The sequence below is a fragment of the Cornus florida genome, unplaced genomic scaffold (genome assembly GCF_030987335.1).
Source record: "Cornus florida cultivar Cherokee Brave unplaced genomic scaffold, ASM3098733v1 CherokeeBrave_3.0.0_Hap2_Chr11, whole genome shotgun sequence".
NCBI lineage: Eukaryota > Viridiplantae > Streptophyta > Magnoliopsida > Cornales > Cornaceae > Cornus > Cornus florida.
In genome coordinates, this window is record NW_026775581.1 from 67,971,815 (window position 1) to 67,994,884 (window position 23,070).

General features: G+C 36.4%; 2 protein-coding genes and 1 long non-coding RNA gene across 4 annotated transcripts; 2 read left to right on the forward strand and 1 right to left on the reverse strand.

Annotated features, from left to right (window-relative positions):
* The first annotated feature begins 313 nt into the window (after nt 1-313).
* Nucleotides 314-8,626, forward strand: LOC132280747 (putative disease resistance RPP13-like protein 1). Of its 2 annotated transcripts, XM_059782473.1 has the most exons (7): nt 314-4,760; nt 4,881-4,948; nt 6,849-6,918; nt 7,069-7,362; nt 7,498-7,784; nt 8,038-8,228; nt 8,366-8,626. In XM_059782473.1, the coding sequence occupies exon 1, from the start codon at nt 460-462 to the stop codon at nt 4,723-4,725; it is 4,266 nt and encodes a 1,421-aa protein (XP_059638456.1). In that variant the 5' UTR covers nt 314-459; the 3' UTR covers nt 4,726-4,760; nt 4,881-4,948; nt 6,849-6,918; nt 7,069-7,362; nt 7,498-7,784; nt 8,038-8,228; nt 8,366-8,626. The 2 variants fall into 2 exon arrangements, with proteins under 2 accessions (XP_059638456.1, XP_059638455.1); XM_059782472.1 differs by lacking the exon at nt 6,849-6,918.
* A 7,943-nt stretch (nt 8,627-16,569) lies between these two features.
* On the reverse strand, nt 16,570-19,903 carry LOC132286938 (uncharacterized). The gene is made up of 3 exons (XR_009472895.1): nt 18,888-19,903; nt 18,563-18,767; nt 16,570-17,026 (listed from the first exon to the last, which is right to left on the reverse strand). It is a non-coding gene; the product is annotated as an uncharacterized LOC132286938 (long non-coding RNA).
* A 595-nt stretch (nt 19,904-20,498) lies between these two features.
* LOC132281231 (uncharacterized mitochondrial protein AtMg00810-like) lies at nt 20,499-20,936 on the forward strand. Its single transcript, XM_059782953.1, has one exon. The coding sequence runs from the start codon at nt 20,499-20,501 to the stop codon at nt 20,934-20,936; it is 438 nt and encodes a 145-aa protein (XP_059638936.1).
* Nucleotides 20,937-23,070: the final 2,134 nt, after the last annotated feature.

Consider the following 23,070-nt stretch of genomic DNA (forward strand, 5'->3'; position numbering starts at 1 on the left):
TAACGCTTTAAATATTTCTGTGGGTCTATACGACGAAAATCGTCATAGCAGGGTTATATCGGCATATATCAAAGGTTTTTGTTTTGTTTAATTTGACAATAAGAAAGTTTATATTGTATATTGGAAAATAAAGCACATATACAAGATAAGACAGACTAAAAAAATGAGTGGATTGAGACAAAAGATTCCAAATTGAATGATGCTTTGGTTGTCTGATTTTTAGATCAACTACTTTTTTTCAAGTGCCACGAATTATTTTCTGCTACTTCAGTGGTATTATGGCCCACGGTAGTAAATTCCAACAGCTCCACTACCCTTTGGTAAACTAATGTCCAAAGACTTTTGAAGCTTCCAGTCAACCAACCCCCTCTTGCTCTTGCTATTGCTCTTGCTCTTGGTTTGAATCTGATTAGGTGCTCAATCTTTCACAAACATATCCATCTCTTTTCTTCCTAATCGATGGAGGTTGCAGGGATCTTTCTGGAGCCGATCATTCAGGCGCTGCTTGACAAGTTGGTCTCTCCGGCGGTGTCAAACTATGCCCGTCGTGAGGGAATCGATGCTCAGTTGAAGAAGTTGGAGAAAATGTTGCCAGCTATTCGTGCTGTTCTGGCTAACGCAGAGGACAAGCAATTGGAAAATGATGCTGTTGTCAAATTGTGGATGGACGAGCTCACGGACTTGGCTTACGATTTGGATGATTTGCTGGACGACTTGGCTACTCAAACTTTGGGACGAGAGCTGATCAAGCCACAATCTCATGCTAGCACCAGTACTACTAGTAAGGTACGACAACTCAACCCTCTCAAGCGTTATCATAATATGAAGTCCAAAAAAGATATGAAGTCCAAGATAGAGGACATCACTAAAAGATTAGAAGATATTGAAAAACAAAAGAGTATCCTGAATTTGAAAGAGAATGCTGAAGTGATTGGGTTCAAGACAACAAGAGGAGGACGGGAAACGACTTCTTTCGTCTACAACTCTGAAGTTTGTGGCAGAGAACAAGATCAAGAGGCTATCGTTGCGGAGTTGTTGAAGGATGAAATTAGTGCTGACAATTTCTCTGTCATTCCCATTGTGGGCATGGGAGGCATTGGTAAGACTACTCTCGCTCAGCTGGTCTACAATGATGAACGTGTAGAGGGTCGTTTTGATCTCAAGGCATGGGTTTGTGTTTCTGATGATTTTCATGCATATGTTCATAGAGTGACAAAGGCAATTCTTCAGGAAGTCACTTCAGGAAGTCACGATTCCGTGTCTCTGAATATGCTTCAACAGAAACTGAAGGAGAACTTGTCAGGGAAGAAGTTTCTTCTTGTTTTGGATGATGTTTGGAGCGACAAGTATGAAGACTGGCAGCTCCTAAAACTTCCTTTTAAGGTTGGGGCACCTGGGAGCAAAATTATTGTCACAACTCGCCATGAAAGCGTTGCATCAACCATGACTCTGTCTCAGGCTTACCAACTAAAAGGTTTGTCCAATGATGAATGTCTATCTTTATTTGCCCATCATGCACTCGAGAAAGAAAACTTTGATGCAGATCCAAGTCTAAAAGGAATTGGTATGGAAATAGTGAGTAAATGTAAAGGCTTGCCCTTGGCTGTAAAGACACTAGCAGGCCTCTTCCGGAATAAACGCCAAAGTAGTGAGTGGGTAGACATATTGAATAGCAAGATATGGAATTTACCCGAACAAAGTGGTGGTATTCTTCCAGCCCTTCAATTGAGCTATCATCATCTCCCATCTCATTTGAAGCAATGCTTTGCCTACTGTGCAACATTTCCAAAAGACTATGAATTTGACAAAGCTGAGCTAGTTCTATTGTGGATGGGGATAGGCCTTTTGCAGCAATCAAAAGAAAAGGATCGAATAGAGAATTTTGGCAATAAGTGTTTTGATGATCTTTTATCAAGGTCATTTTTTCAACAATCTGGTAGTAGTAAATCATTGTTTGTGATGCATGACCTTCTACATGATCTAGCTATACATGTTGCTGGAAAAATATCTGTTCAGTTGGATAAGTTGGAGGGTAATGAGCAATTTGAAATTCCTAAACGAGCTCGACACTTGTCATTTGTTCGTCAATACTTTGAAGTCTTTCAAAAGTTCAGGCCTCTTTGCAAAGTTCAGCATCTCCGAACTCTATTGGCATTACCAGTTCAGGCACATGAATCGGCATACTTAGCAAAAAAGGTTTTGTTTGATTTATTGCCAAATTTGCAATGCTTAAGGGTGCTATCGTTGTCTGGTTATTCCATAACTGAGTTACCAGACTCAATTGGCCATATGAAGCATCTCAGGTATCTTAATTTATCTAAGACTTTAATTCAATCGTTACCTGAATCAATCAGTACTCTCTACAATTTACAAACATTATTATTGCGTGGTTGCAAAAATCTTTGTATGTTTCCTCCAAACACTGAGAATTTAATTAATCTGCGCCACATTGACATTGTTGATACTGTGGAATTACGAGAGATGTCCTCAGGTATTGGTAGGCTGGAGAATTTGCAAACACTACCAAAGTTTGTTGTGGGCAGCAAAAATAATGGGGCAAGACTGAATGAGTTGGGGAATCTGAGCCTTTTAAGGGGGAGTATTTCTATTGAAGAGTTGCAAAACATAAAAGATGTTCGAGATGCAAATGAGGCAAATTTAAGGAACAAGGAGTGCCTTAATGAAGTAGAGTTGGCATGGTGTAGTGAGTTCAATGATTCTCGAGATGAAGACCTCGAATTGGATGTGCTTGACACGCTGCAACCACACATAAACTTGAAAAGGCTCAAAGTTGAGTTCTTCGGGGGCAGGGAATTCCCAAGTTGGATAGGCAATCCATCCTTTTCTGAAATGGTGAACTTGAGTCTTATAGGCTGTAGGAAATGTAGATCTTTACCACCACTCCAGCAACTACCGAAGCTCCGAGAGTTATACATTGAAGGCATGCATGAAGTGCAAAATTTGGGGGATGGACTTCCTTTTCCCTCACTGGAGAGGCTAAAATTTGAGGACATGCCAGCATGGAAAGAATGGTCTTTTTCTATTTCCATTGGTGTTGAAGAATCTCGAAGTCAATTCCCTTGCCTCCGTGAGCTCAGTTTGCGTGGTTGTCCCAATTTGATTACGGTTTCCCCTTTAAGGCTTCCCTCTCTTCAAAAATTATACTTGGAAGAGTGTGAGGAGGTGGTGCTAAAAAGTATAGTTGGTGTGACCTCACTAACTAGCTTGGAAGTTGTGGATATTAGAGGACTGTCTCAGCTGGAGGAAGCATTGGTGCAGTCTTTGGTAGCACTTGAAAGTCTAGTGTTCAAAAATTGCAACCAGCTGATGGCTTTGTGGCAAAATGGCAGCGGGGTTGCACAGAAAAATAATCTTGTCCGTTTACAGAGACTGAGAGTTGAGTCGTGCCCCCAACTTGTTTCCTTTGGAGAAGAATTAGATGATGAAGGGCTGCCTTGCATTAATCTTCAGGAATTGTATGTAAGAGATTGTGTGAATCTCGAGAAGTTGCCAAATGAGCTGGATAAGCTCACGTCTCTCACATCTTTAGAGATTAATGGGTGTTCGAAACTTGTGTGCTTTCCGAAGGCAGGTGTCCCGCACATGCTTAGAAGACTTGAGATAAGAGATTGCAATGCATTGAAGTCCCTGCCTGAAGGCATATCTGGTCTCAAGGATCTTCTTGTTGATGATTGCGTGAATTTGGAGGACTTTAACATAAATAATAATATTATGTCGTCACTTGAAACATTAAGGATCGAGAAATGGCCAAAAGTTGGAATGTTAGTTGGGGGTTGCGTAAATAATAACAATTTTGCTAGTGTCAGAGAACTTCATGTCGAGAATTGCGATGGTGTGGAGTCCTTGTCGTTCCCAGAAAGAGGCTTACCCAACCTCACATCACTTCATGTCTGGAATTGCGTGAATCTGAGATCCTTGCCTTCCACCAACCAGATTCTTCAAAACCTTGAATCCCTACGGATATGGGGATGTCCAAGTCTCGAGGCCTTTCCGGAAAGAGGCTGCTGCTTGTCCACCCCCAACTTGAGATCGCTTTGGATTATCGGCTGCAATAATCTGAGGTGGTTGCCAATTGATCAGATTCAAAGCCTCGCATCACTTGAATCCATAAAAATATGTGATTGTCCATGTCTTGGGGAGTTTTTTAATCAAGGCAATGGGAACGGGAATTTGCCCCCCAACCTTATTCATCTTACTATTAGGCGTTGCGGCAAACTGAAGCCCTTGTCAGAGTGGAGTATGCACAGACTCACCTCTCTTCAAGAATTCGACATTGAAGGTGGATATCCAGAGCTGGTCTCCTTTCCTCCTGATCATGACAATGATGAGTACTGTCTATTTCCTACAACTCTAACCGATTTAAGCATTGTGGATATGCCGAATCTGAAATCCGTATCATTAAAGGGCCTCCAAAATCTCACCTCTCTTCAATCTCTATGGATCCAAGACTGCCCGAATCTGAAATCCATATCATCATCATCATCCAAGGGCAAGGGCAAGGGCGGTGGCCTCCAAAATTTCACCTCTCTTCAACGTCTAAATATCAGGTATTGCCCTAAGCTTCGATCCTTACCAAAGGAAGGCCTGCCTGCCACGCTTCAAAATTTAGTTATCTGGAAATGTCCACTTCTTGAAAAACAGTGCTCAGGTGACTACTGGCCCAAGATTGCCCATATCCCCTGCGTTGTAATAAATGACAGCTAGACTGAACCCGTTACTATTCTATATTCTTGTGTCAGGTAAGCTCATGTTCTTCACACACTCTTCTCTCATGCCTCTCATTTTAATCTTTCATAACCAAAATGCTTCATTAGGTCCACAATTTTCGACTTAACCAAAATGCATTTTCTCCATTGCAGAATAATGGTCCACAATTTTACATTTATGGAGTGCTTGTGATTAATTAAGTCACACTTTTCGGACTCAGGTGATACTTCTTCTTCTTATTCTTTCACAGCCTCTTCATTTTCATATCATGTTTAGCCTTTTAAATAAAAATAATATCAAATAAATTATTATTATTATTATTATTATTTAAAGTAATTCACACTACTTTAATTTTTGCAAAGGAATTTGGTAGGTACGCCACACAAGTTTTTAGCCTTTTGGGAATATATAGCTTTTTTTTTAAAAAAAAAAAAAAGAAAAGAAAAGAAAACTGTTGCACTCCCAAAATTATTCTTACTTATCCTAATGGAACATGAACAGATATATATAAATCGTGCAAGTAAAATTTCAAATTAAATGAATTTGTGGAGTACGAAACAAGTAGGATGAGAATAGGTAGAATATAATTAAACCTAGTTTTTGTTTTTATATTAGATATTGTTTCATACACGAACTTCAAAAGATTCTTATGAATATTAAAAGGTAAATGGATTCCAAATGTAAAACCACTTGGCCAATTACTTTAAGAACAATTACTTTTAAATGTAGAGAATATAGTTGTGCTGGAGTTTAAGATTGCAGACCCTTCAAAATGTATAATTAAAAAAAAAAAAAAAAAAATTTGAAAACTAAGAATATGTAGGGGAGTCAAACATCCCCTCCATATTAAATTGATTTTATTATATTTTATAATAATAATGTAAAATATATAAAGATTTATTTATATTTATCTATCCCTTCATCTAGCAAAAGAGAAACAAAATAAAAATAATATAAAATAAATCTGACATTTTGTTCAGTAATATGAATCACTTTTCCAAGTCCTATTTCAACAGCCTTTGGGCAAATTATTGTGAACACTAAACTGCTGTCACGAATTTTATAAGAATAACAAGTGAATTTTGCATCTTGTAATAATAATACTGAAACAGGATATTAATAGCGAACTTTGGTGGTGTTCTGCAAAGTTCTGGTAGACAGGTAAATTCAAATTATACAATGGTGCCTAGTGAAAATTCAAAACTTACAGCAACAAATTACTTTTGAACTGTGAAATTCTACAAAGGTTGAAGCTTATGATGACTTGGAGTTCTACAATATTTAGTAATCAATGGTGAAGTTGAAATTCAAATTCTACGATGACTTGCTAATTAAATGAAACTAGGAGATTGTTTCTGAACAATTAAAGTAAAACAAATAAATATTGTTGAATATGAATAACAAGACAGTTTTTCTTTTTGTTTTGGTCAAGTGAATAAACAAAACACATTAGACATCATTTTTTATGAGATGAGACTAGAATAATTAATTCACACTCATTGCCAACGAGTGCTGCGAATAGTTCTGTGGCAGTTGTACATGAAGTAGGATACCGTACCAGTATATGTGAGGCCCATTAATTAAGATTAAGACTAAACTAAGTTATGAACTGAATTACCACTAAGATTACTCTAAGTTATGTTAGAAAATTCAAGATAGAAATTAGTACATTGCAAAAATGTAAAATGTTGTGTCTGTGTGAATTCTCTCTCTATAGAAGACTTTACCTTTTATAATTCAGTTAGGATGATTGCTGGTTTTAAGTGTTATCTCCACTTAAAGCCAGAAGCATATATGTAAAATAATCTTTTAATTAAGCAAGATTTAGGAAATTTGATTATGTTCAGCAGCCAAAGCAACAAAACACAATGCTAGGTCAAACCATTCAAGTAACTGAAGACAATACCCATAAATCGAGCTGAAATAAACATATCACTTGTGAATCTCAAATAATAATAAAGTGTATTAATGAACACGTTAAGTTAATAATTGGACATCTACTATGTCATATTCCAACTTATGACTCCGCAATTACCAGGTGTATTTAAGATAATCTCATCTACCTTAAATTAAATTCTGAACATTAGCAACTTATGACCCTCTAATTGGTTATAATGTAGGAAAAGGAAAAGAACTTCCAGTTTGAATCTCACTCAATCAATGAAGGCTAATACAACAAATTTATTTGAGGTTAGCAAGTGCTTCACTAAATTCTCTAACCAAATCAACAAGAAGAAACATAAGAATGCATATTTTTGTTTTCCTTTTCCTTCATTTTCTCAACAACCAAACACCTCCTAATAGAATTCTGTGACTAAATACTTTATGTCAAAATTGCAGGTTGGGATGCTAAATTGGTGAATGAGTCGGACCCATGGATTGAGAAGCAAATTGTTTACCGGCCGAAGCTTGGGCCATTGCAGAGAGCGGTGAGGGACAGTCTTTTGGAAGTTGGGGTCTTACCCTTCAATGGATTCACCTATGATCACATAAGTGGACCCAAGGTTGGTGGAACCATTTTTGACAAGTTTGGCCGCCGTCACACAGATGCAGAGCTACTTGCTTCCGCAAATTCTGAGAACCGTCATGTTTTGATTCATGCTACAGCACAAAAGATCATATTCAATGTAACAGGTTTGTTAGTTACTCAGATTCAATATAGGATTTTAGTCCCAAAAGTCGTAAATGAACCAGAAAGATTGACAACTAACTATAGAAAGTGTACGTACTTGTTAACGGGCAGTAATCAGTTTATAATGTCCAATACAGGGAAGAAACCCGTGGCCGTTGGAGTGATCTTCATGGATGAAAATGGGAAACAACATTGATTATTTCTTGCAAAGAGGCCGAGCAGTGAGATAATAGTGTCGTGTGGAGCAATTGGAAGCCCTCAGCTGCTGCTACTCAGTGGCATTGGACCTAAGGCTGACCTCAAGAAGATGAACATTTCAGTGGTGCTTGATAATGAGTCTGATAACCCCTTGAACACTGTTTTATTCCCGCCAATCGATCTGTGGAGCAGACATGGATACAAACTGTAGGGATTACCAAGATGGGTATGTGCTTTGATAGTAGTTCTTGTTACCATTAAGGGATGTACATGGATTAGAAAGAAATGCATAGGCTGAGTACTTATGAGGCTACTGTCTCTAATCTGACAATTTTACCAAAAATATGTGTTTGAAAGAATGACTTCTAAGGAACACAACTAGAATGGACTATATAAAACTATGTAAATTGATAGAAATTTTCTCCCCATTCCCCCTATCATCTCTGTTTAATCTCTTTAGCCATCCGCGTGATCTACAGTGTTGCGTTGAAGGTATTCGTATCGTGGAGAAGCTTGTGAGCTCCAAACACTTCACAAACTTCGCACTGTTTGATAGACAATCAGTGGCCATGCCGCTCAACACATTAATGAAACAGGGTCATTGGAGCAGTTTTGCAAAGATACTGTGATCACAATTTGGCACTACCATGGTGGGTGCCTAGTGGGCAAGGTAAGATCTTAATACAATGTATAGATATACCTTATAAAAGATTGTCTATGTTCTTATTTTTCTGTTCTGCCTCTGTGAATTTAGGAGAGAGAGTAATAAGCACAAATGGTTTAATATCATGATTTGGACTTGTACAGGTACATGGGAGTGAAGATTTTAAGAGAAAGATTAGGAAGAGCATCTGGTTTATAAAGACAGATCAAGACCAACTAAGGGCAGATGCATTTGTATGTTGTGACAGGGAAAATGTAATTTTGTTAGTCTAATTCTTAGTGCAATTGTATGTAGAGATAGGCTTGTCAACAATCAATATAGGTGTTCAGTTCTTTTGTATCTATGGTTTGTATAAGAACCAAATTTTATTTATGAAGTCACCTGTTGGTCTTTTTGCTGATTCACTTCCAGTTTTTCAAAGTTTCATGTTACTCATTGTTTGATGTAGAACAGGTGGTGTTGAACTATCTGGAGTAGTTACACTGTCAAAAGCTTAATCCAGAACTATCTGGAGTAGTTAGACTGAATTTTATGAATGTTGAATAAAGTTTTCGTTGGACGCATCCCCTTATTTTCAAAGATAAGGTATTTTGGTTGAAAACAATCATAATTCGGATGAGTGGGGTGCTTAAGATAAGGCTGCAATTTAAGCGGATTAAAATATATAACCCAAGTCTAATCCATTCTTTAAATTTGAATTGAATTCGGGTTTGCAACTCAATCCAATGTTTCGAGTTATAAAACCGAATTGCCTATATGACTAATCTCTAATTAAAATACCTGTGTAAGACAACCATTCCAGTATCATACTTCAACATAACAATTAAGAAAAATATTGAACTCAATATGCAAGCAATACAAATAGTACACTGCCTATAAATGTGCAAGCAATACAAATATTTTTACTTTCACAAATCAAAGTTAATCGGGTTAGAATATTAAGGATGCGTTAAAGTTAGGCTTTGTATTACGTGACACATGAACCCAAGCCTAGACCGAATTTATTTTGGGTTTCTCTTTTTCGCTCCAAACCCGCACCGAATTTCAAATAACATTATCCGAGTCCAATTTTTTTTTTAATTGGCCTCCAGTTGGGTCTAGCTTAATCCAAGGCATAAAACCGTGAGTTAACAATATATATACTTGAGCTTGGATTGCATGTTTTTTTTATTTAATATTAATATAAGGTTGGCCTTTGGGCTTGGGTTGGCCTTCGGTTGTTGAATAATACCTCAGCCGAAACCGAAACAAATTAATTTTTGGTCCAAAATTTTCAACTTAAGCCCAACCTGAATAATGGAAAAGTTGTCCAAACCCATTTAAGTGATCACATTGGCTTTTAGTTAGCCCTTCGAGGTTGCATTCCTGAATGATTATGATCACAAATATCAATACAGGATATCTTTGATTCCATCAATAAGCAACAAATAAGGAGAAGTTAATGATAAAGAAAATAAGTTGTAGGGAAAAAATTTATTATATATTTTTTATCATTATTATTTTTTTTATATCGATTACGGTGATGTAAATCTTTTTAAAGTACTCAATAATCCATCACCGATTACAAGTTATTCTCTCTCTTACATGCACCGGACAATTATTCAAAGAATTCACAAGAGGTGCCCCTATTATGAATGTTAAATCACTGAAGCACAACTTATTAATTGTTTACTATGTTATTTCTATTAAAATGTTTTGAGTTATATTTACTTATTTTTACATTACATTAAAAATAAAAATAAAAACTAGCTTTAAAATATTTTAATACTTATCCTGAAATTAAGAACAGATGAAACTTTCATTTCTTTTCCCTCACAATCCCTCCAAATTCCTTAATCCAAACAGAAAATTTTATTCCATTTTAAGTGAGACTTACGAAGTAATATTCAAATTGCGTTTTCAAATACACTTACTTAGATAAACGCTTAATCCATTCAGAAAATAGACAATGGAGTTTGTTAAAATACGAAGCCAAATTTTTATTTCAGATTGGCGAAATGTATTTGATAAAATAAAATAAAAATTAATTAAATAGATTTATGATGATATAGTGAAAGTATAAACGGATGGTGTGGTGATTGTGTTAGTTTTTTTTTTTTTTTTTTTAATATTCAATATTGATTCACAATCAATTTTGGCCACGTTGATTTGATTATGGCCACATAATTCAACCCAGATGATACTATACATTTTGTTTCTTTTTTGAAAATCACAGCAAATTCAATATATATATAATGGATAGGATTACTCTTTAAAGATTATTTTTAAGTATATATGGTCAAAATAACATTTAAAAATAATAATAATAATAAAAAAGAATTTGATTGAAGAAAAGAAATGTAATATATATATATATATATATATATATATATATATATTAAGGTGAAGGGAATGATGTGGGTCGATTACATCCTGTATGTCCCAAGTTCAAAATAATCTCTCCGTGTGGAGGTCCACAATAATCATGTAAAAGTCTGTAATGACGAAAGGCTCGTATACTGATTTAGTCATTTTTAACTCGTAGACATTTATCTACTGGAGCTTAGTACCTCAACCTTTCTTTTGAAAAGGTAGAGGACATAAATCAGTCCTTTTTTACTCGAAGACATTTATCTACGGGAGCTTAGTACCTCAACCTTTCTTTTGAAAAGGTAGAGGACATAAATCAGTCCTTTTTTACTCGTAGACATTTATCTACGGGAGCTTAGTACCTCAACCTTTCTTTTGAAAAGGTGGAGGACATACTACTCAAGCTAAGACTTTGACGTTCAAAACTAGTGCACTTCTTGCCTTCCAAATTGGACATTTGGGTTCATTTTCAAGAGCAAAATTGAATTGAGAAATCACGCATTTTGTATCATAAACCGTACAATAGGGTGAAGAGCAAAAATATACGTTCATAATTTTAATAGTGTGCAAATAACACCCATAGCATTCAAAAACCACCCCGGTATTATGAAAAGTGTGCAAATAAGACATTATGCCCTCCAAAAAGTGTGCAAATAAGACATTATGCCCTCCTAAAGTGGCACGTGCCTATCATGTGACTAAAAATGACCCTTTAGTACCCCATACTGTCCTCTTACACTACTTAAACTACCCTTTACTCATTTTTCTCTCATTTCTATATATAATACCCTTATTTAATTATTTATTTTTATAAAAATTGACAATTGATTCACTTTGACATAAATAATTGAAAAATGAAATATAACTGTTGTTCAACTCCCAAAAATAATTATCTAGTTGATATTGTTGATAAGAAAGAATTGGGTAGTTGTGCATCACCAGCAAAATGAGCATTTCTACAAGATCAGTTCCAATCACAAGACTGAACAATCACTTTCTTCAACACATAATTTTGTCTCAACAATTAATGAAACCTATTGGCAAGTTGCAACCAAACCATGTCAATTATATCATCTCAATTAAATCAGGACTATACATTGCGCATGCATATGCTGAGAACTTTACATGTCATGTCATGGAGTCTCGATTCTCTGCACTTATAAGGATGTTTAATTAAGGCTCTCCTATAAATGTACATATATATATATATATATGCATGCATACATAATGCAATTCAATTTTGTATCTCACAATGTTCATGCCCTGGATAAGAGGTCACATGTAATTGTCATATTTAATGGAAACCTACCAAATACTAGCAAACAAACTAAAGATAATACCCATTGCATGATGGCAATTGCATAGGACTTATCTTCATGTTCATGATAATATGTATATATTAAATTCTGATGTGCGTGTATACCTTCATCCACATTTATCACCCTAGCTAGTGGAGCAATCAAACTGATGTAAAAGAGAACCAAATAAGGACTCTGACATGATAGGCTACAATACTCTTAGATATGGAAAATACAATAGCTTCCAATATTTCTAAATGGGAAGGCTCAGGTATATATTCGCAGCGGTACTACACGAGGTTCCCGCCATTGCAAGGTCTGGAAAGGTTAGATATCCGCAACCTTACCTCCAAATATTGAGGTTGTTACTGGTTCCTATTTCCAAATTTTCCCTACATGGTTCATTGTAGTAGAATTTAATGACACAGTAAGTTATATACTATATGGTTCTCAATTTAAGAAAACCTAAAGTCCATAAGGGTCCTATAGTCCAACAGGCCATGGTGATCCTTAGGTGAACAATGGAAAGAAGAAAACTTTCTAAAATTTAATTGATCAGTTGAAAGATAAATATGCTTATGAGATAAATATCCATTTAGTATAAGTAATGTTTCTGTGTCACGGGCTCCGTTTGGATACATATGAGAGAAAAGAAAAGAAAGGAAATGACAGCAAAAATCTCTATTTATATTTGGATAGATAAGAGAGGAGAGAAAAGAAAGAAAATGGTAATATTCTTGTTTGAATAAGATAGAGGGGAGAAAAGAAAATAAATTATAACAACCAAATTACTATCATACCCTTATAATTAGATGGAACATGTGTGGAATAACAAGTTCCACCTTCTAATTGTTAAGGGCGGTTTCGAAACTATAAAATACAACTTAACCCACTATCATTTCCTTCCCAATATTCTCATTTTTGGGAGGATAGGATATGATATCCCTCCTTATCCCTCCCAATCCTTTCTTTGATCTGATATCCTGCCCAATCTTTTCCTTTATCTCATTTTAAACATTCCAAACAAAATCTACACTATCATTTCCTTTTCTTTTCCCTCACCATCCCTCCAAATTCTTCAATCCAAACGGAAAATTTTACCCCATTTTAAATGACCCTTACTGTTTTGAATAATATTCAAATTGCGTTATCAAATACACTTACTTGGATAAGCGCTTAATCCATTCAGAATTAAGTGTTGAATTGAGTATGGTGTTGAAGTCTTGGGTTCAAGTCTTCATCTTTATTCTGTTTTATTGCCCTTTCTCCTGTCAGCCCTGGACTTCTCTTATAAGCTGGAAAGTTTATCAATATGGATGCTCATGAAGTCCTCAAACTTGTGTCATCTAGAGGCTTCAAGAATAGCTTAACACTCCTCACTCCAAGCTCCGTTTGGTCCTAGAGAAATTGAAATTACTCAATACCAAGCTTAAGTATTCTAGAGAGTTCAGACTACTAGTGATTTTTGGCCTGCTTTGTACATTTTATACAATTTTTTTAAAGGTAAAGAAAATTGTACGTAAATTTTATACATTCAGCACAAAAATTGACCTTACCAAAAAAAAAAATTGTCTTCATCTTTATTTTTGTTTCCAATTTGGAGTGCAAGATTGCACTTTTGGGACAATTGTTAATCTAACAATTTCATGGATGAAACTTTCGAAAGCAGCTAAATTTTTCTCTATATATATGTCAACAAAAATAAGTAAACACACAAAACAAAGTTAATATAGCTATATTATATATCTTATTAGATTTTCTGGTGCATACAATGTACAGTACATATATAGGAATGGACATCATCAAATAAAACCATGCGTACAGAGATACTAAAGCAACATCGGCCAACACTATACGTACCAACCATATGCTAGCACTTATTTTACATCATAATCGTAACATATATATATATATGAACAAAGCATGCATGTAACATATATATATATATGGGCGTGTGGATTATTTCTTATTCATTCATTCTGGGAAGGCCAAAGGAAAGCTCCCATAACAAACTTCCTCTTCTGGTTTTCATCTCCAACGATGGGCAGCCCGTACTCTGTTAGGAGGCGATCAATTTTCCACTCTGGCATGGTCTCGTAGTCAGCTTTCTTGTACCTTGGATAGTGCAGTGGCATCTGGAAGGAACAGTACTGTTTCACCTCGCTCCTGCCGGTGTTTTGGTGCCCTAAACCGGCCGGCATAGTGTACGCAGGGTTTGAGCAAGTAGTTCCACTCATCTTCTTTTCTTCTCCTAGATCTCTACAAGATTTCTTGAGCAAAACACAGTGCCAACTTACCCTTTTATAGACAACCTTGAGAGAGGGAGGGTGTGTGTGAGAGCTCGAGTGTGAGGTGGCAATTATTATTGCAGTAATGATTGAAGATTCTATAAGTTTCCGGTTAATTTCTTATTTTGATGCGTAAAAGGGGCATGCTACAATGAAGGGTTCTCTCACGTGAGCTCATGAATTATTAATTGGCAACTTCAGTCATTGGATCAAGATTAGATTGTGACTGTGCACTAAATGTAACCATGATATACAGTGGTTTTAGATATAAATTTGTTCACATTTAAGAATATATAGATCCGGTAAGTACTCACTCGCACATTGACTACACGCTGGGACTTGAACCCTGCCCATCCTCTTTGAGGATTGGGAGGTTATACCATTGGCCTAATGGTTCATTGGTCATATTTAAGAATATTACATTAGAAAGTCTTCATTTATGCATATATATATATATATATATTAAAGGAGTTACCCTTTTTCTTTTCTTTTTTTAATTCTTGTAGAGGTTCTATACTAGAGGGCTACATAACTGTAAAAGAGGGAGATATCAAACACAAATGTGAGGGATCCAAAGAGATGATCTAGATTGAGGAGAAGTAGACTAGCCAATGGGGCTTCTGGTGAAGGTGAAATGTTTGTCACTACAACAGGTCTTTGTTGGTTCTGCACTTGATGTTTGCCTTGGAACTAGTATTTTTGGTCATAGGTTTCCTAGGTAATACCCAGAGGTCCTCAAGGGGACCTGGTCCATGCTTGGTATCTAGGGTCATAGGTAATGATTTCTGCCATGCCCGAGGTGGCATGGCGTGTTAAGTTTTAAATGCATTCGGCTGGGCAGCAGTGGTAGTGGTTGAAACCTTAATAACTTTTAACAGAACATTAATGGTGATTGTAAGGGTCTTTGTTACAGCACATGTTCATCATCCCTTTGGCTAGGCCTATTACATCGAGTTGCATTTTCTAACTTCTCATCCACCAATCCAAAAATCCTTCTAAGTGTCCCAAATGCTAGTCGTAAATGTACAAGAAAGCCCTACCCATATCTTGTTTCGTATTGAATAACTTTGGCTCAAGGTTAGGGCAACCTCGAGGTTTGATAACCTGGCATGTTGCCAAGGTGTTTAGATTCAAGGGCACCCTTGAGGTTTGGTGACGTGGCATGATGTCAGGGTCTTATTTAGTCGAGGTTTGATGACCTATCTTATTTAGTCGAGGTTTGATGACCTGACATGGTGCCAGGGTTTTATTTGGACTTGAGGGTTGCACCCTCACCAATTTGATAACCTGGCATGACGTCAGAGTTTTCCTTGGACCCGAGAGTAATATTTTTGAGGTTTGATGACATGGCATGACGGATTTTTTTTTGACTTTTCAAAGGGCCATGTGGGTGCCAACGTGGGCTATGCTTGGATGCCATGTAAGCTATGTTTTTTGACTTTTCAATGTGATGCACCGCTGGTACTAAATGACCTACAATTCTTAAATTTCAGAACTATTTTTGAAGCTGAGGGCAATCAAAAACTGCATGTAATATCTAAACTTTCAAGTATTATTTAATTAGTTGGTTGTGCTAAACATATACATATGATATACATCATATACATATTCATTCATATCTGTATAAAAAAAAATATTGAGTTTCTAGGCTGTATTAGAGCTTAGGGCGTACAAAAACAGATGGTAATACTTGTATAAACCAGTTTCTGGTACAGAGTCTGAAGAGTTTGAGACGTGAAAGCTACCATTCAATGCATCTAACATATCTAAAGTCATCTACTGGAATCATGTAATAAATGCTTGTGTATATTATTGAATGGTTGATGTATTGTCTGATTAGCTTTTAATTAATTGATTTGTTGACATTTCAACTCTTAAATGCATCTTTCATCCAATTCAAGAAATATTTATGTGCACATATGTAAGCTAGAGATTGTACATTGTGCGAGTCAGTATCATGCATTTAATTAACTCATTGAACAGGGGCCAAAGTTTTCATATGTATTTTTCCCAATGATCACAATACACAACTGATCATTTAATTGAAGTGATAAAGTTTGTTTTGTCAATCAATTAAACAAGTTTAAAATCTGCACGACTCTAGAGCAAACTTAAATTTTGTGAATGTTTCATCTTTAAATTTAAGAATTTACAAAGAAATAAGTGGTTCTTATTTCTTCTTTTGGCATCCATATATCACTACTTAAAAATGTCTCTTTGACGTGCGTTTGGCCTCGAATAATCGTTTCGCCTTAGGGATAATAGATATGAAGAACATGTGATAATGGTCATATAGTGGTAAAGAACTGGTCTTGCATCCAAAAGGGGGAGTGAAGGTTGTGTGTTCAATTATTATTGAATCAAATAAAAACCACTAGGGGTTGGCATATGGATCTGAGTGTGATACATCAAGGTTTGAGATTATTTATTGACTCTCAGCTTGACATCAACACTTTATAAATCTATAATACCAAACTACTAGGATAGAGGTGACAGAAGTTACCAAGATCAATTAAAAAGGATGGAACCCAACTAATTGATAATGCAACTTAAACACGAACATCTAAAGAATAACACCCAAAAATTACAAAGATTGGAAAAGAGTCTAGCAAAAGAGAACACATTAAACCAAAAAATCAAATAGAGGCATAATTTTGGTCTTACAAGGAAAAATACCTTCCACGTATTTTCTACAAGGCCAAAGATCGCCAAAAGTGGTGAATAGAGATGCCAAGTTGAAAATGTCACGCCAAAGTAATCTTCTCTGTGTGGCGTCATTTGCTCCACAAACAAAAGATGCATTAAATGATAGAGATGAGCTTCTGATAGTAACAGCACAGTGAATCACTTGACTTTGCTGATGGATAACCTGAACACACATCAAGGTTGGTTGTTGTCATTCTAGATGATCCATATTCTCCCCCAACTCTGAGTTGATTAACAGAAGAGTCTCCTCGTCAAATGTCTGATGGTCATTCAATTGTTTAAGTTGTAGATATAATAATCCAGTTATACTCTGCTCTACAACAATGAAAACAACTCACAACCAAGTACTAAACCAGTGGTCTCTATTGTCACTTCAATATGGTCAGGACATAAAATTGTGAGAAAGAAATACAGAGATGACATAGACATGGAGAACAAGCCAGCCAAGAAGTCAAGAATCATAGGCCAAAAGTTTTAGATGAAGGGAAAACTAACAATACTCCAAAACCTTGGACTCCAGAACTTGTTAATCCTACTCGTACTTTTTCCAAGAAGATACGATGCCGGAAGGGGAAGGATAACCTTAACACCTCAAAAAAGGCCTCAGAGGGTGTCATAGAATAAGCAATTGGTTCAAAACAAGAACCTGCTCCAATAACATGCAGACGAGTGTTGAACTTCAATTTTGAAAATGAGGCAAGAGTTTTAGAATCTCAACACTTTGACATCTTCACCAAAATTAACAAAAAATCCACTACAAATTCAACTCTTGAGTCCAACGAAGGCAATAACATAACATAGAAACAACTTTTGATGAGACATGGCTTGTTGATTTTTCTGTTGTACCAACAGGCCTGTGGCCTAGCGGTATACAGCTCCTACTTCCCAAAGGGAGGTCAGGGGTTCGAACCTCAGTGGAGGCAGTGTGTGTGAGTCCCAACTAGGGAAAAAAATAATAATAATAATAATAAAATAAAAATAAAGATTTTTCTGTTGTGAAGTTTGTTGCTGATGCTGGAACAGAGCATAATTGAATTACATCCACAACTTGAACAATTGGAGGACCAACAGACCAGGACCGGCCCTGAGATTGACAAAATCTTGAGAGGCCCTAGGCGAACTTAAATTTGAGACCCTTTAATTATTGAAATACACACTAACATACACATAAAATAGTAAAAAGTCATATTCAATTTCGAATTTAATCACCAAGTTTTTAAGGGCCCTAATTTTAAATGGGCTATGAATTCGTATAATCGAAGGGCCCTAAGTTTTTTTTTTTTTTGGGCCTATCACTTATGGAAAGGGGCCTAAGTTTTTTTTCTTTTTATTTGGGACTATCACTCAGGGTAAGGGGCCTAAGTTTTTATTTTATTTTATTTTTTTTAAAACGTATCACTAATGGGCCCGAAAATTTTGAGGCCCTCTAAATGTTGAGGCCCTAGGCAACAGCCTTGGGCCAGGGCCGGCCCTGCAACAGACTTTTGATGAGGAAAATTTTCTTCATCGGCTGTGCGCGGATATTGTGCAGTAAGAGACATGAAGGCAGCGCTGTAACAAATTTTAAGGAGTGAACATTGTTCTTTTGCACTTTCTTATATCTTTCATCAGCAAATTTCTAGATAACACTGATTAAAAATAAAATAAAACACAACAACAACAACAGCTATGAATCACTATCTAAGAAATTTAAGTTTACCTGGAATGCTTGTCTGACATATTTTGAGTATTGTTTCTTGTTAGAATCAAATAGCAACATATAGGTTTCTAGTGTTCCCTCCCGCAAGAAGTATTTTCATTTTGTTCAAGCACCATGGGTTGGTTGCCTCCATTGCTGATCTCTAGACATTCCCCTCTCTTGGTAACAGCATCAACCACTCCTCTTGGAGAAAAATTCTGTGAACCTGCAACAAATGCACAATGGCAATAACTATTAGTGCTATTATGATATGGAGATGATGTAATCGTTTACACGTAGACAATGCCATGATTTGTGCTTCTGTGGGTGAATGCGTTTCCTGAACCTTTTTCCATCCGGGGATTATAGTCGGCATTATCTTCTGCGCCTTTCACAGACCACAAAGTTTTGAACATGGTAGATTTTTGCCTGTTCGTCCTTGTTTTCTTGCACATCCTCTGATATACTTGCAAGGAATTGAATCGGCAGCCAATACGATTATTTATCTGTCGTTTCTATGTTATGTTCTTGCCTTTGTTGGACTCATGAGTTGAATTTGTAGCTGATTTTTTGTTAATTTTGGTGAATATGTCAGAGTGTTGAGATTCTAAAACTCTTGCCTCATTTTCCAAATCGAAGTTCAACACTCGCCTGCATGATATTGGAGCAAGTTCTTGTTTTGGACCAACTGCTTGTTCTATGACACCCTCTGAGGGCTTGTCTGAGATGTTAAAGTTATCCTTCCTTATGTCCTTCCCCTTCTGGCATCGTATCTTCTTGGAAAAAGCATGAGTACAATTAACGAGTTCTGGACTCCAAGGATTTGGAGTATTGCTGGTTTTCCTTCATCTAAAACTTTTGGCCTACAATTCTTAATTCTGGACTTCTTGGCTGGCTTGTTCTCCATGTCTATGTCATCTCTGTATCTCTTTCTCACAATTTTATGTGCTGGCCATGTTGAAGTGACAATAGAGACCACTGAATTAAAAATTGGTTGTGGGTTGTGTTCATTGTTGTAGAGCAGAGTATAACTGGATTACATCCACAACTTGAACAGTTGAAGTCGAAGGACCAACAGACATTTGACGAGGAAAATTTTCATCATTAGCCCTGTGCGGATAATGTACAGCAAAAGCTGAAGGCAAAGGCTGCAACAAATATTAAGAAGGTGTGAACAATGTTATTTTCATTTGTGCAACAAAAAAAAAAACTTCGTTATTTTCTACTTTCTTATATCTTTCATGAGCAAAATTCTTGATAACACTGTGATAAAATAATAATAAAAAAAATTTAAAAATGTTGAAACATATAAAAGGTGAAGAGAGAAATTAAACATGAAGACCACAACAAAACAAAGCCCAAAGGGCCACATCACTTTTGTTATATTCTCTCTTGAGATTGTTTACAATGAGCACCTCTATTTATAGGTGAAAAAACAAAGCGATAAATAAGGAAAATACATAAATGGAGGATTCATAAAATGAATCCCAAAAGTCACTCCAATCATATTTTATCATAGACTAAAATCACTCCCATAATATTCTCAGAGTAATATTCTGTTGAGTAATTTAAGGTCCCTATAATAATATTCTCCAACAGGACCAACACCCTCCCTCAAGTTGGTACACAAAGATTTTAACTCAAGTGTCCAACTTGAAACTAAGTACGAAGTTGTTGAGAGTCCAAAACGAGTTGTAAAGATCCGAGACGAGTTAATCTGAAGATACGAGACGAGTTGATTCGTAGATCCGAGACGAGTTGATTCGTAGATCCGAGACGAGTTCTAATCCATCACTTGAGTTCTAGCTTTCTTACTAAGGATTTAGGCAAACTTCGGTATTTTCTAGGAATTGAGGTGGCTCGGTAGAAGCAAGGCATTAGTCTTTCTCAGCGGAAGTATACTCTTGATCTCTTACAGGATACTGGATATCTTGGTTCGAAACCTGTAGCTACACCCATGGAGACTAATGTAAAACTTAAGGTGGATGATGGTGACCCACTCGATGATCCAAAGATGTATCGGAGACTTGTAGGGAAACCTATTTACCTCACAATTACTCGTCCAAACATCTCCTATGCAGTCAGTGTTGTGAGCCAATTCATTACCAGTCCTCGGGTACCTCACATGGAGGCAGTTGTATGCATCATAAAGTATCTCAAGGGTGCTCCAAGACGTGGTCTGCTTTATCGATCTTCTGGACATCTTCGGATTGAGGGATACACAGATGCAGATTGGGTCGATTCTCCTTCTGATCGATGGTCCACCACGGGTTACTGCACCTTCATAGGAGGAAATCTAGTAACTTGGAGGAGTAAGAAACAGTCAGTTGTGGTTCGTTCCAGTGCTGAAGCAGAGTATCGTGCTATAGCACACACTGCCTGTGAACTTGGTTGAAAACTCTTTCACAAGAACTTGGGATTTCAGTCCAGTACCCAATTCCTCTTCATTGTGACCATCAGGCAGCTATTCATATTGCTAGCAATCCAGTCAACCATGAGATGACTAAACACATTGAAGTAGATTGCCATTTCATTCGATCTAAAGTTGACTCGAATGAGATTGTTACACCTTGGCAGACATCTTCACTAAGGCGCTTCCCAAGAACTCTATTGATTCCATATGTAGCAAGCTCGGAGTTATTGACATTTACTCTCCAGCTTGAGGGGGAGTGTTGTACAGTATTGTATGAGTTGTCACACGTGTATAGTTAGTATTGTATGCGTTGTCACCTACCCCTCATTACCAAATATAGAATTACCATGTATAGGGTTTTCTTATTCTCCACTCACATACTCCCGTAACTTCTCCTATATAAACACCATTGTATTATTGTATTACTCACTCAATAATATATACGTTTTCAACTCGTCTCGGATCTTTGCAACTCGTTTCAGACTCTCAACAATTTCGTACTTAGTTTCAAGTTGGACACTTGAGTTAAAATCTCCGTTAAAATCTCCGTGTACCAACTCGAGGGAGGATGTTGGAGAATCTTATTATAGGAACCATAAATCACTCCAATCATACTTTATAATAGACTAAAATCACTCCCACAATATTCTCAGAACAATATTATGTGAAGTAATTTAAGGTTCCTATAATAATATTCTCCAACATCCTCCCTCAAGTTGGTACATAGAGATTTTAACGCAAGTGTCCAACTTGAAACTAAGTACAAAGTTGTTGAGAGTCCGAAACGAGCTGCAAAGATCCGAGACAAGTTAATCTGAAAATCCGAGACGAGTGATCCGAATATCCGAGACGAGTTGATCCGTAGATCTGAGACGAGTTAATTCGTAGATCGGAGACGAATAGAGTATAGAGTATGGTATGATAAACCTGCTCTGATACCATGTTGAAACATATAAAAGGTGAAGAGAGAAATTAAACATGAAGACCACAACAAAACAAAGCCCAAAGGGCCACATCACTTTTGTTATATTCTCTCTTGAGATTGTTTACACTGAGCACCTCTATTTATAGGTGAAAGAACAAAGTGATAAATATGGAAAATACATTAATGGAGGATTCATAAAATCAATCCCATAAATCACTCTAATCATATTTTATCATACACTAAAATCACTCCCACAATATTCTCAGAGCAATATTCTGTGGAGTAATTTAAGGTTTCTATAATAATATTCTCCAACAAAAAACAAATACAGAAGTTAATCATTATCTAAGAAATTTAAGTTTGCAGTGAATGCTTGCCCGACACATTTTTAGCAAGGTAAGCTCCAATCATTGAATCTACAATTGAACCTTTCCATGGTCAGAATTGCCTGACGTGTGAACATTATCATTCTACTTTTAGTTGCACATAAAATCTAGTAATACTTTTCTATTCTGGCCAAAAAAAAAAAAAAAAGTGAAAGGGTATTAAAAGGCATTCATAATTGGAGTTCGAGCATAAAAGCATCATCCAAACTTAGTGTGGTTAAGAAATTGACTCTTTTTCCTAGTGTCATATTAACTTGTAGTTCATATGCCATCATGTCCCTAATATAATGAAGAAATATCATTTGTTTTAGTTAGTTTTAAGGGTGTGTTTGGATGTACCACATAAATGGAGCCTGTTCCATTGTGTGCTTGTCTGTTTATAATTCTGTGTTATAATCCATCAACATGAACTGGACAATAAAATGGCAGCCGTCATCAGAAATGAGTGAAGGAAATTGAAACGGAAACACGTTACGGTTTCCTAAAACTGTAACTAAACCATTAGTTGCAGTGGTTGCTATCATATTCTTCCATGCCCTCGTATAAGGCAACTTGTTGTACTTAAATTCTTGGTAAAAACAATAAAACTATCCCCTTCATACCAACATCGTAACAGCACTCCCAAAATTATGTTCTTTTCTATTTCAATAGTGGAATGCATATCTCTACTGAAATAGTTTGCTGCCACCGCCCCACCAATGAATCATAGAGCTTAACACATTTTTCCTTTAACTCCTCCTCTAAATCTTTCACCGATGGCTCCAAAGAATACATCAATGTCATTCCCATATTCCTTTGGTACTAA